Source organism: Thunnus albacares, chromosome 20, assembly GCF_914725855.1.
Source record: "Thunnus albacares chromosome 20, fThuAlb1.1, whole genome shotgun sequence".
NCBI lineage: Eukaryota > Metazoa > Chordata > Actinopteri > Scombriformes > Scombridae > Thunnus > Thunnus albacares.
Window position 1 is genome coordinate 14,761,148 of NC_058125.1, and position 13,463 is coordinate 14,774,610.

At 36.8% G+C, this 13,463-nt stretch overlaps 1 protein-coding gene across 1 annotated transcript; it reads right to left on the bottom strand.

The window, feature by feature from the left end:
• Positions 1–1,788: 1,788 nt before the first annotated feature.
• Positions 1,789–11,408, bottom strand: LOC122971344 (pleckstrin homology domain-containing family S member 1-like). The gene is made up of 17 exons (XM_044337945.1): positions 11,175–11,408; positions 10,652–10,689; positions 10,079–10,173; positions 9,876–9,994; positions 9,529–9,663; positions 8,296–8,371; positions 8,131–8,160; positions 7,645–7,698; positions 6,742–6,813; positions 6,470–6,553; positions 5,976–6,022; positions 5,730–5,780; positions 5,506–5,631; positions 3,939–4,058; positions 3,031–3,126; positions 2,104–2,239; positions 1,789–2,012 (listed from the first exon to the last, which is right to left on the bottom strand). The coding sequence occupies exons 1-17, from the start codon at positions 11,360–11,362 to the stop codon at positions 1,941–1,943; spliced, it is 1,539 nt and encodes a 512-aa protein (XP_044193880.1). The 5' UTR covers positions 11,363–11,408; the 3' UTR covers positions 1,789–1,940.
• Between the last annotated feature and the right edge of the window lie 2,055 nt (positions 11,409–13,463).

Below are 13,463 nucleotides of genomic sequence, written 5' to 3' on the forward strand. Positions count from 1 at the left end.
TCTATTCTTCAGGGATTATGATATTTATCGCCCCATACATTCAGGCCTGTAGGCAATGAAGTATGAAAGAAAATTGGTAGTTCGGGTTCTTGCACCAGCAAGCATTCACCTTACTGCCAACTTTTTATAATTAGATACCCTTTGTCTCTTAGTGTATGCATCAATAAATACAATAATGAACTGATGGTCCTTGAAAAAGCAACAAGATGAAAAGAGTTCTTATCAAACTGGTCAAATAATGAAACTACTACTATTTCCTATATGGATTTTGGCACAAACCCTGTGTGCAAAAAGTAGAATATAGTGAACTATTTAAAACTATTTGTAATATTTATTATCCCTCAGTCCCAGGAAAAAACAGTTGAAGACGTACAAATGGTCAGTGTAAAATTTATTCACAATCATTTTAGAAATAAAACAAGATTCAGTGTCCCAATACAACCTGAATTTGCTACACCCTTCCAAAGGATGCATTTATTTAATAATAGAGCACACTTATAACACAGCACAGCCTGAGCATCACACTTGAAGAATAGCCTTAAAAAAATAAAGTCCTGAATAGTTTCTTTGTCAAAACTCTGTTTAATAGCTCCTTTGAAACTTGAAACTATAACCTTTGACTGGCTCATACAACGTCATGGGAAGAGGCCTTCTCTGAATATTAACAATGTCAGATATATTGTTATGTGATGTTTGAAGTTTAGAGGCAAGTTTTGTTAATTCCTATGTAATCTTCATCTGTGAGCGGGAACGGTCACTAGACATAATTTAAAAAGGAATAAAACCATCTTCCCAAGTTATATTATAATTACGTTGCAGCCAAGTGTCCTTGAGTCACCAATTCTGTTTCAAATCAGCGAGAAATAGGTTAAACATAGCCGGCAGTGCACCGTTCTGTCTGCATATTCATTCGCAACACTCTCCCTGAGGTGTGGATAACATGAAATACTGGTCTCTGCCTTAATCGTTTGTCTTTCATCAACTCCTAACTACTGTCAAAGCATTCTCAAAAGAAAAGACAAGGTTAGTTTAAGTTACATTATATTACTTTCTTTGTGTTCTTAAGAAGGCATCATTAGCCAATTATGACATACCGAGAACACTGGGATACATACTGAGCAATCTGGAAACGAATCAACAATGCCAGATGATGACATTCACACGAGTCATGCAACTCAATTATTCCTGCTTAAGTTATAGTCGTAAGATACAAATAAGATTTGAATATTTACAGCAACGGGAAAAATAAGTTGACTATCTTTTCAAAATATAATTTAATTACAATCTTGGTATCATACAACACAAATATTGATTTCAGAGCATCTTGGCATGTTCTTTAATCTGCTTATTAAATGCTTTTGCTTCCTTTCATCTTGGATTATAGTTGATTAATAAAAACAGTGTTATTACAGAAGTCATGTTAGGAATGGAAACGTCTGTGCTGGTTCCAAGAGCTTGTGTGATGATGAGATTGCCTTTTTTGGCATCATACAGGTGGTATGAGGAAATATGTTTCAATGAATCATCTCCCTTTATTTCCTTCTAGGTAAAACTTTTGAAAACAAGCATCATTTACTGTACGGTAAAAACAATACACAATGAACTAAGCCCATTATAACTCATGCTTAGTTGAAAATGTGAGTCATTGTTAATGCTGCAAGCATCTGACAAGTAAAATTCATCTTTATACATATAATGTAAGACATTATTAAGTAGGTTTAATATCCATTTTTAACTGTTAACTTCACTTTTAACTCTTCTTAATGTTTAAATCAAGTAAACTAGTAGTACAGTCCTGGGAAAATACTGTCAGTTTTCTAAAGTAGTCATTACGTGTTAAAAAAAACCCACCATCTGTGCAGGAAGTGCCTCAAAAAGTCATTTGAACACACCCAGATGTAGTAGAAATAGCTGTGTCATCTCTAAAGGTCAAGTTGCAGTCACTCACTGCAGAGACAGCTGGGTGAATGCAGAGGCCGGCATCCAGGTAGACGCAGGATGGTCACTCTCACCTAAAAAGAGAAATAATTTACCTCTCAGATGGACTAAAAACACCAACATGTGTTTGTGTTTTGGCATTTTGCTTGCACCTCATGAACATACCTCGTTCTTGAGTGACTTGCTTAGGTACATGTTAAACTCCTCCACGCTGCTGGTGTGCAAGTCGTTAATTGCCAGAATTTGGTCTCCTTTGTGGAACAGACACACTGTCTGTGGCGGACCTGTCCATCCAGACACACTGACACACACACACACACACACACAAACAACTGTTTTTTTTAGATTCATTCTGTAGCTCTCTGTCACACAGTAGTTTGCAAACCCACCCACATTAAAAAGATAACTACTGCTGTCTGATGTCTTAGACTCTGACTTTGAATCTATTAAAAGCAGCTCAGACACATGCAGTTACTGCTGCCTTGATGGATGAATCAAATCTATTAACAGGTTTCTAAACAGTTTTAAAAAGTTCACACCGAACAAAGCAATCTTAACGGAGTCTGGCCAAACACACAATCTCAACTGAGGTAATATTAAAATTGAGTCTATAACAATTTAACTGAGTTTGACTTGAGAAAAAGCCTATATTTATATAAATGGTGTAATGTAGCAGCTGAGAAGTAAACCTGTGTTTTCTTCATTTTCAAGGGGATTGAAAATTTAGATTTTCCGTAATTAAGCCAATTAATGCAAAGACCAGTAGGAATACAATCCCAACTTTTCACACAATACAGTTTCTGAATCATCCACCACAAAGACAACAGACATGTTCATGCTCCTGCAGTGGAGCACAAAGCCTGAGCTCAAAATGCGAAAAAAGCAAATAAGGACGAGCAGTATCGCTGCCAGCATTGCCTGATGTGAAAAGTGTGTTTTAAACAATGAGAGTGTGTAACTTCTGGGACAGGACCAGTTTACATTAATATTAATGGATACAGAGAAAATAAAAAGGTAAACAGGAACATTTCCCAGTTGATCCTTTCTTTATACTTCAATGAAGTGGTCCTGCTTTCTTAGACAAAAACATACCTTGGTTTCCCTTCCACTTCTGTTAGTGTCAGGTGTTTTTTCAAATCTGCCTGCTTCACCATGATGTCTCTCTCCTCTGGGCTATTGAGGTCAAGGCTTGAATGAAAAATAAAAGACAAAAAAACCCCTCTTATTTAATAGTACTGTATATCCATGCTGCATAGAAAAAACATAAAAATCATGACATTTCTCATTCAAGATCAAGCTTCCAAAGCAAACAGGTGTGTTATAAAAAATATAAAGTATAAAAAATGTTTTAATCCTCCAGATTCAATTTCTTCATCTTGGGATGTGGTGAATGTGCACAAAATGAAATGTGAAATGAAATGAATGAAACAAATGTGTGCTTCTTATCGTCTCCTTCCTACATCACAGTGGGATGAGTGTCTGTATAGAAAATGACTTCTACATTTCCTTTGAACCCCTCTTTCAAATTCTGGCAGCAAAGTCGCCTGAGTTAATGATGTTTAATGTCGAGTGCTGCTTATGTTAGTATAACATCTGCACACAGAAACCTCTAGAAACCACTCGAACCAGTCAAGCAACATGTCAGCGTTGGTCACAGCATTCCTTTCAGGTTATTTATTTTACTGGGTTATCTTAAATGTGGTGATGGCTTTTTTTTAATATGCTCTCTGAAACCATTACAAAGCAGTTTTTGACTTTTCAGTAGGCAGTGGCACAGATGGTGTCACAGTGGGGGTTTCAAATTGTCTCCTTGTACTGCTTACACATCGAGCAACTGTTGAATGAGAGTGCTAATGCTTCAGTTTATCATCACATCCCACAGAATTGTCCCTAAAACCCTAAACCCTAACCCATAAAAATTACAGTTTGTCTTATTGCAAAAGAGGCTCCTGAATTCAAACTTTTTTTTTTAATTCAGGAGTCAATTACTTCTGTATCACCTCTCATTAGAGCTTTGTTTTTCCATTGTCTTCGCATTTAGTCTGTCCAGCATCTCCACAGGAGAGACGGCACCATTCTCACTGGAGCTGCTGCTGAAGTCTGACAGACGTGTTTCTTCTCTGTAAAAGCAAGTAATAGCATGAGGGATTATAAAACCAGATCTTGATACACGTTTCAATTACATCCATCTTGTAGTCACTGATGTTTTCTTAGTTGACAAATGACAAAGGAGTGACTCAGGCAGATAGCAACACAACAGATTTTGACACTCATTTAGAAGCCTTGGATAGACAGAAGTCCACATTTGCCCTTGTGGCAGAGAATAACAACAATAAAGGGGCTTGAATGTTGAAAGAGGTACAATAACATTTTGTCTCGGTTATACAAAAGGCAACCAGATGTCTTTATATTGTTAAAATAGTTCATAAAAGCAGCATGGGAGAAGCAAATAACTCCCAAATCACTGTGGAAGCGCAAGATGACTTCTAATTAAAAGGCACTTTAGAAATTAGTCTTTGCCAAATGTGGTGGGAAGATATTCTTCAGTGTGGCAGCACAGCAGTTGGCCACTTAGAAAGAAATCAGATATCAGTGTAATATGTGCAAAATGTACACACAGTTTGTTATAATAGCAAATTCAGTCAAACCAACAGTATTTTCCATACAGGAGATGATGGCATGGAACAGCTGGTAAAGGCAATGTGGATGTTGTTAATTGATTGTCTGTCTGGTGTATCTGGTGATTAATGCAATTTAGTCTAAACAGGAAGCTTAAATCCGATTAGCTCCTGCCCTCCTTGAGATATCAGATTTACACACTTAACATTATGGATCTGATTAGCATCTTAGCATACATGAATTACAGCACAGCCAACTGTGACTACAGGGCTCGAAATTTTAATGAGCTTTTCATTTGGGACAACAGTAGAAACATAACAGCCAACATGTGAAAGGTGTTCTGATGTGCATGAAAACACACATTTTTGGAGTGCCCCGGTAGCTGAACGGTTACTGTGCATGCCACAAAACTGCATTGTCCCTAGTTTGATTCCAGTCAGGAACCTTTGTTGCATGTCATACCCATCTCTCTGACCTTATTTCCTGTCTGCCTCTACACTAATCACTGTCAAATAAAAGGTAAAAATGCCAATAAATATAATCTTTAAAAAAAAAAACATTTTCATGGCTTGTTGTGTATAAATCATTGAAGATAATCAGTGCCATGCAGTGTGTTCAAGATCTCTTACACATGATGAAAAGATGCTTTTCAAGCATAAGTTGCTTAACAGGCTCTGAGGTGCTGCTTTTCTTATATTCGTCTTGGTCCTGGAGTGTCAACAGATTTGTGCTGTAAAAATAACACCCTTGTTGTTGTCATAGTAGTTGTTTGAGCCAATGACGCCACGGTTACCTCTGATGAGAGAGCTATTTTGGTATCTAGGGCACTGACAAAACATGGTGCACAAAGAGCACAGGGCAGGGCACTGACACCAAAGACAACGTGAAAAGTCAAACATACACACAGCCCACAAAGAGGTAAAGACCTGCGATTAATCTGAGATCTACCTGTCTTCAGCGCCTGTCTCCTCATCGAATGGAGGCAGTGGGGAAATCTGTGTCTTCAGCTTGTCAAAGACCTGAGTGACAGACCTCATCAGGGTCCCGGTAGTAACCTTTTCAACTTCACTGTCCCTGGAAGCATTTGGCACAATAGTCAGCAATTGTTTATTATTCTAACGAAGCAGGATGTTTTTTCCCCAGTAGTCTGGCACATTATGAATCAAACTTACGTTGCATGAGCCAGATGTTCAGTATTTTTAACCTCCATCATTGTTACGTATCTACAAAACACACATATATTCACATCAACAGGCAAAAAAATACTCAAGGTCACAACTTAAGCATGTGTCACTTGATGAATGAGGGTAAAGTTGTGATTATAAATGTGAATTTTTGTGCAAATTATCACTGAAAATAATCAAATATATCAGATCAATACATGGTCACTTATATACGCATGAGAAAGGGAAACTCACACTGACTCCATACTGCTCCTGTCACCAGTCTCACCATTTTTCCCGACCTTATTCACATCATTTGGGGAGACAAAACAACAAACATTATTAGTTACAGTCCATCACAATTTATGAGTCACATTAATCACTTAAATCATTGTTGGCTCTGTTGAAGTTGAAGTTATGTATTGATTCAACAGTCTTAACTTGTATTTAGAGCTGAAATGATTAATCTGAAACTATTCTGACAATCGATTCATTGTTTTAACAATTTTTTGAGAAAAAATGCCAAACACTCTCTGATTCCTACTTCACCAATATGAGGATTTGATGCTTTATTTTGTCATATATGACAGTGAAGTGAATATCTTTGGATTTTGGACTTTTGGTCAGACAAAATAATACATTTGTAGACATCGACTTGGACTGTGGGAAACTATTTCCTGCCATTTTCTAGACAAAATCAAGGAAATAACTAGAAGGTTAATGACAATAATTGTCAGTTGCAGTCCTACTTGTATTTGTCCTAAGTAGGATCTTGGATAGTCATAGATTGGATACACAGGCTCTGATGCAGGTCTTTTTGGATAATCTTCACCCTGCCAGTCAATCAGAAAGCAAAAGAAAAGTCACCTCCAATTAACCCAACAAATGTCTTCAAGAATCATCATTTGAATTCCATTTCAATCAATCAATCAATTTTTATTTATATAGCGCCAAATTACAACAAAAGTCATCTCATTCAGATTTGTGTTTACAAATTAGAAAAACATTCAAGTCAAGATACCTTTACTTTTTCAGTGCTGTTATTCCAAGTGTTTGAGGATGGGTCAGACATGGACCGCATTTTCAACTCTTCCTGAAAAAGACAGAATAACACAGACAAATTAAAGCGCCTATGTGTACAATATTTAAGTCATTAGATCATCTTTGACATTATTCTGATAGCAGAAGGTTTTGTTTTTAGAGAAATGAGACAATCCTGGTAAAAAAATGTGCAGTGTGTGTAGCTTTCAGCCCATTCATCTCAGTATCCCTGTCTCAGAGCCATAGCTTATACTTTTAAGTATATTCTAGATGTTTTTTCCCTATAAAAGAAAAACTCAAGTATATTAGGATATACCTAAAGGCATGATGTCACCGCGAGTCAATAGAGAACAGTAACAGTTAAGATCTTTTATTGGCATTTCACTAAAATTGATCAGAATTTCACCTGAATAATAAAACACTGAACAAGCTGCCATTTATTCATTTGGGTTGATATTTATTGAAACTAGAAAACAGAAAAACCCTGGTGCTGCTTAGATTTTCTCTGTTATCAAAATGTTTTACATACATGGAGTTTGCAGTCATGCAGTCTTCCAGCAGACTGTTTTGTTTCTGTATATTATGAGTGTTGTTATGAGCTAGAGACAACTGGATTTCTCTAAACCAATGGCTAAACATAAAGGCGTTGTGGATATTTTATGTACATACAGAGTGAGGAAACACATGTGTTTCATGTGTCTTTCCCTGCAGAGAAACAATCCACTCAAATGCAAATACATCCATACAAAGGAACGTCATGACTGACTGATGTGGGCAGTCTTGATGCGTCTGAATTAGTATCAAATTGACAGGATGCATGAATTTAGAGAGGTTAGCCAGATTCATGAAGAGCTCGAGTTGCAGCATCACAGTATAAACTAACCTTGTCAGTGGTGGCAACAGAACTCTTTTTCCATAACAGGGGTTGTGAGATAACCTGTTAAAATAGGAAGAGAAGTCTATTTTCAAATGTCAGATAAAAAGCTGGTTGATAAGCAAAGTTAAAAGATGACTAATAAAACTGTATAGTGAAGATTTGTTGGATTTGCCAGGTACACAGAGAATTTAGACTGAGCATCCAAAGTGCTGTGGGAATGGAGGAAGGAATAAAGTATAAGGTCTACTTACTGACTTATGTGGACTTTGAATTAAGATTTTTTTTTCTTTTGGTCAAACTACTGTTTCTAAACTACGGTCGGAAATGAACATTAAAGCTCAATCTATTGGATAGCGGATGAAGCTTGTTAACGTTCATTTCAGCCAGTGAGTAATGTGCAATGTATTTATTTTTGAAAGAAACATAATGAAGAACTAATGATGTTTGTGGTGAACAGATGAGGAACACAGGATACATTTACTTCATATTTACCTCAACTGCTTGCTGCCCATTAGTTATTTCCTTTAGCAGAAAAAAAACATAAAGTAATTATTGTCAATGACAGTGATACAGCTGGTAAGCAAACATGATAAATACAAAGAGATGCTTGGTCTTTTTATGTTGTTATATGATAAAGAACTAAAAATCTAAAGGTACCTCTGGACTGAGGAACTTATAAGGCCGGTTTTTCAATGCGTCAAACACGTCACAGAACCAGCCGTCCACTTCCTCACTAAAAGCAAGAGGGGCATATGAAAATAATTTTTAGACTCCACAAATTATGGCTATTACATTCAATTTAAAATGCAATTCCAAAGTCAAACATAAAGTGGAAATAGTGACATTTAGCAACAATTTCGTGTGAGCAGGGTGCAGACCAAAGTCATTATCAGCTGATTGACTGTTACTAAACAAAGCTACACCATAATTTCATTTTGATTGTTGGGAGTCTCAAAATAGCAGAAGGTGTAAAGGGCAGCGGGGAAGTGTTTTATGAGGCGCTATGAAAGTGTCAGTGAGGGCCTTGAAGGGACGATTGGCCAACCCAACTGTGGCCTGAATCCTGGTCGCTGACTGACTGACTGTGTATCTGCACATTTCCATTTTAAAACAGAAAACCAGTCTCTTTGAAAAAAATATTGATTTGCAATGGTTGCATTTTAGTGCTGCAACAATCAGTCTGTCAACAGGAAATTATTTGCAAGCTAATTTGATAATCAATTCATTGTTTAAAGTCTTTTTTAAAGAAGAAATACCCAAATTTTCTGTTTCCAGTCTCATAAATGAATATAATATAACATCAATTAATATTTTCTGGTTTCTTTAGTCTTCTATGACAGTAAATTGCATATCTTGGGGTTGGGGACTGTTGGATAAAACAAGACATTAGAGGATGTCACCTTGAGTTTTGGGAAACAGGGATTGAAATTTTTGGAGATTTTCCGACGTTTCGTAGACCAAAAAACGAATACATCAATCAATAATGAAAATAATCGTTAGTTGCAACCCTATTGCTTTTATGGAAAATCCATTTACATTTGATAAGCCTAGAACAAAATGGAAAGCAAGTGAAGTTCATTTAAAAAAATACACTGATAAACTGTGATCAAATACCACAGAGGGGTGATAACAGGTTTTATGGTTAAGATTAGCTTTACATTTTAGGTTGCTTGTTGCTCATTCAGCTGCTCCCACAAATCCCAAACACCTATCAGTGCTTAAGCACAATTATCCATCATATTACCTGTGTTCCTATGTATCTGTCTCCAGTCTGGTATGTACTACGAGGAGTTTTTACAGTATGGTGTAGTAAAATGCATGGAAGTTGTTAAAGAAGCTATAAATTCCATCTCAGTCCTTTGTATCACCCCTAAAAACCAGCTGACTGACCTGTTCTCCCCGACGAGGAAGTAGTCCCGGTCAGCAGCCTTGATGTAGAGCACACAGGATGGTGAGCACTTGAAGCACTTCTGGATCCAACCCCATTTCTGGTGTTGTTGGGGGCTCACATACAACAGTGAGATCCTGATAGAGGGACACAAAAATGATTTAGTGTTATAGTTTCTACCTTTAACAGCTACTCAGTGCGTTAAATTAGGAGTTCATTCATGCATTTGGCATACTGTATTAAAATAGCTCAGTGAAATGAGAGAGAAATAAAGAGAGGTTCTCAGTGTTTCATTCTTTATGTTTTAAGGTGATCCAGTGTAGAAAAAATGGGCTCTTTGATAACATACTGTGATAAGTCTATCCCTCCAAGTGGCCTGTCCTTTTCCTCTTTGTTCCTGAAGTACTTGAGTTGATGTTCTTCCTCACTGATTTTGAACAGCACAAAATATCTCTTCTTCCATGATTTCTGCAGAAGAAACGTGATGCCAAGTCAATAAAAAAAAAGCCCACTCAAATGAAGATCTAGCATTCATTGTGCCAGCTCTGTCACCTCTGTCTTCAACCGTTTCGAAGGAGGGGACTTGAACAGGTAACCAGATCTTATCTCCATCACATTTCCAGCTGGTCTGTAGAACACTGCTCCGCCTGATGGCAAAAGAAAAGCCTTTTGTTTTGTGATCATTTGCCTAAGTCTCATCTTTGTTTACAGGAATCTACAACTTTTTTTGCAACAGTGTAGTTACTGTTTGGGGGAATCCAGCCCAGGAATTAAGAAATTCCAGAAATTGTGAAGAATAGAAATTTAAAAAAAAAAAAAACTGTTTAAGTAGATAAAGCACAGCAGTCAAAAGTCTGGAGACACTTTCTCATTCAAGTGAATAGGAGGGTGTGTCTAAACTTTTGATTAGTACTGTAGATAAAGATATTGGTAAATGGCTATAATCCAAACTGTTAACTCTGTTAACATGCAGCACATTAGCACATTCCAGGTTTCCTTGTCAAATGAATCATTTGTGATTTGACAAGATCAGCTGTAAAAGCGGGTTGTCTACTCTGTAAATAGCTGCAAAATACCAGTAAATAAACACCTAAATCAAATATCAAAACAGATGTGATACAACACCTGTGCTCTTCTGGCTCTTGTTCATTGTGACACCACACCTAAACAAAAATAACACAGGATTTTAACAGTCTCTGTCTCTTCAAAACAGCATAAAAATATCCAGAGGGAAATAGTTAACCTTTTAATGAACAATGTAGGGATTAAGAATAGACACGTGCCTGCAAAAGCAGAGCATGAAATAGAGCTCTATTCACAAACAGAAGATGTAAATATAATGGAATAAAACAGAAAATGTTATGATTCTGAATGTTCCCTGAAAAGGCATAACTGCACTATTTAAAAAAAATGAAACACATATATATGAAAATATAGTATCACTGCAATTTAAAACTCATGAATTTGTTCCACACCATCAACATTTACACTATTGATCACTTTTCTGAGACAGAACCAAACATGTGTTGGCTAGTGCATGCACGTTAAATTTTATATCATATCACAGAGCAATTCAACAGGAAAACAAATAATTCCAACACATGTATCAGTGAATATATTGCTTCTAAGCATGGCAGGAATTGCTTACCTGTGGAGCACCTGTAAAGAGATCCTGCTCAGCTCGCGCTCTCTGACAAATAGTATTGCTGCACGAGGAAGCTGGATGTTTCTCTGCAACTGGCAAACAATGGCAAAATATTTATACTGGGGACTTGAGTTTCTGGTTCCTTGCTTCAATGGCTTTGAAGGTCTGATTGCTGTGTTGTTTAGCTGCATAATTCCAGTCAGAGTTTCTTAAGAACCTTGTTCCACTTGAATAACACTGGAGAGTATGTCTTTTTTTTTTTTTTTTGGCATTTAGGAAATAAAATGACATGCTCATGCGGATTACAGAATTTGCTTTACCGACACAAATGTGTCGAGTATAATGTATTTTCATGATTAACTGCACATGAAAGGTGATGCATTTATACAAAACGTTTTCAAAATCATGAGTAGAAAAACTAAAAAATGTATGTACACAGGTCTCCAGTGTTACTGGAGTGGACTGCCTTAAAGTTAGATTGGCTGAGGTCCAACAATGTGATGCCTTAAATGAGAATTTAAGGCATCACATTCAAGAGCTCTGGCAATAAAAGAAAAGACTGATGCCAACTTTTTAACATCAGATGATTTATATGTTGATATCTCATGAACACTGATGATTGTAGTTAACTTTAAGTGTGGTAAAAATAATGGCAAAACCACATCAACAGTGACTTAAATAGTGTCCAAAAACACACAGGTAAATTATAATAAATTGTGAAATTGGTTGCACGAGTTCAGAATTTACAATAATTACCACTTTCACATTTCTATGGTATCTTTCTAAAGCCAGTAATTAAATTTATCGTAAATTTCAGCCTTGCAAAATGTGACAATGTACATCAATGATGGACAAACAGATTAACAGAGAGTATAAAGCCACACTACACTAGCAGTTCAGTTTGGCTGTACTTGTGCTTTAAGCTAAATGCTCAAATGTCAGAATGCTAACATGTTCACAGTGACAATACTAACGAGTAGCAGGTAAAATGTTTCATATGTTCACCATCTTAAGTTTAGCTTGTTAGCATGCTAACATTTGATAATTAGCACTAAACATACAGATGGTAATGCCATTAGTTTTGCAGGTATTTGTTCATAAATCAAAGTATTGGACAAATCGAAAATTTGTCCTGATGGTGGCGCTAAATGAAAAGTTAGGGGATCACAAAAGTCATAACAATTCATTGGCTGGCAACCATGAATGTGAACTGTCAAAGCCCACTGGCATGAACTACAACCTCAAAAATGACTATAAAATATAGTCAACACCTCTGTGAAAGAGCCTAAACAATGTGATGTGTTTATAGCGATGCTGACATTCAAAAGTTGCTGTGTCAGTGGCAATTGTACAGGGGCAAATATAGTAGGTAGGTGTAGGAGTGTAAAAACCTGAACAATACAAGCATGCTTTGGTAAAAGTAGAGGAGGGAGTAAGTGCAGGCTAGTTCAGAGAGGAGACATTCCCAAGGTGAAATGCAGACGATAAAATTCTGCACTGATTCAAGGTCTATTTATCAGTAGAGTCAAAGCCGTGTATATTCCATAATCTAAGATGACAAGCAAATCTCTCTCTAAAGTGGCTTGTTCGACCATCTCTGATTCTTAAATTATCTCATAAAAGGGCATGTCAGTCTGAGTGATCACAGTCAATATAGCTCTCAGAAGGAGGCATAGGGCCACACTGTGCTGTGCCACTTTTTCCATGTCCTTTAATGAGAAATATGTCAGGATAACAGGGAGGAAGAGACGGTTCAGTCAAATACTGAAGTAGCAGATTTGGGGGGATATTCTATGTATGTACTGTGACGTGAGCTTGTGACGTGAGCATGACTAACATTTGACTTTAGTATTGTAAATCATTGCACAGAGGGGAGTCAATGCAGCAGCTGCTTTTGTTAGATTTGACATCTCCCTGCGTGTACATATGAATGGCTCATTTGTGCTATGCATGTAAAAGGTCAATGGTTATGGAAAGCATTTTAAACAGGCACTCTGAGACTTAATTTAACTTTCTCAGGGTGAAGATGCTCTTCATCGCTCTGTCTACTTGATATATTTGTGAAAAACCACTTTGCATGAATCGTCCATGAGGTACAAAAGTACCATAAATGTCTCATAAAATTCACAAACTTCTTGAAATGTGTATGTAGGCCACAAGCACACACTTACACACTACCACACTTTAATCAAGGTCAGTGTCAGGTCAGTATAAATAGAGCTCTTGGGTTTCTTGTTTAGAAGGACATTGTATAGCAGTTTTGTCTGCATTACTGTCCTGCTACAGTTTAGA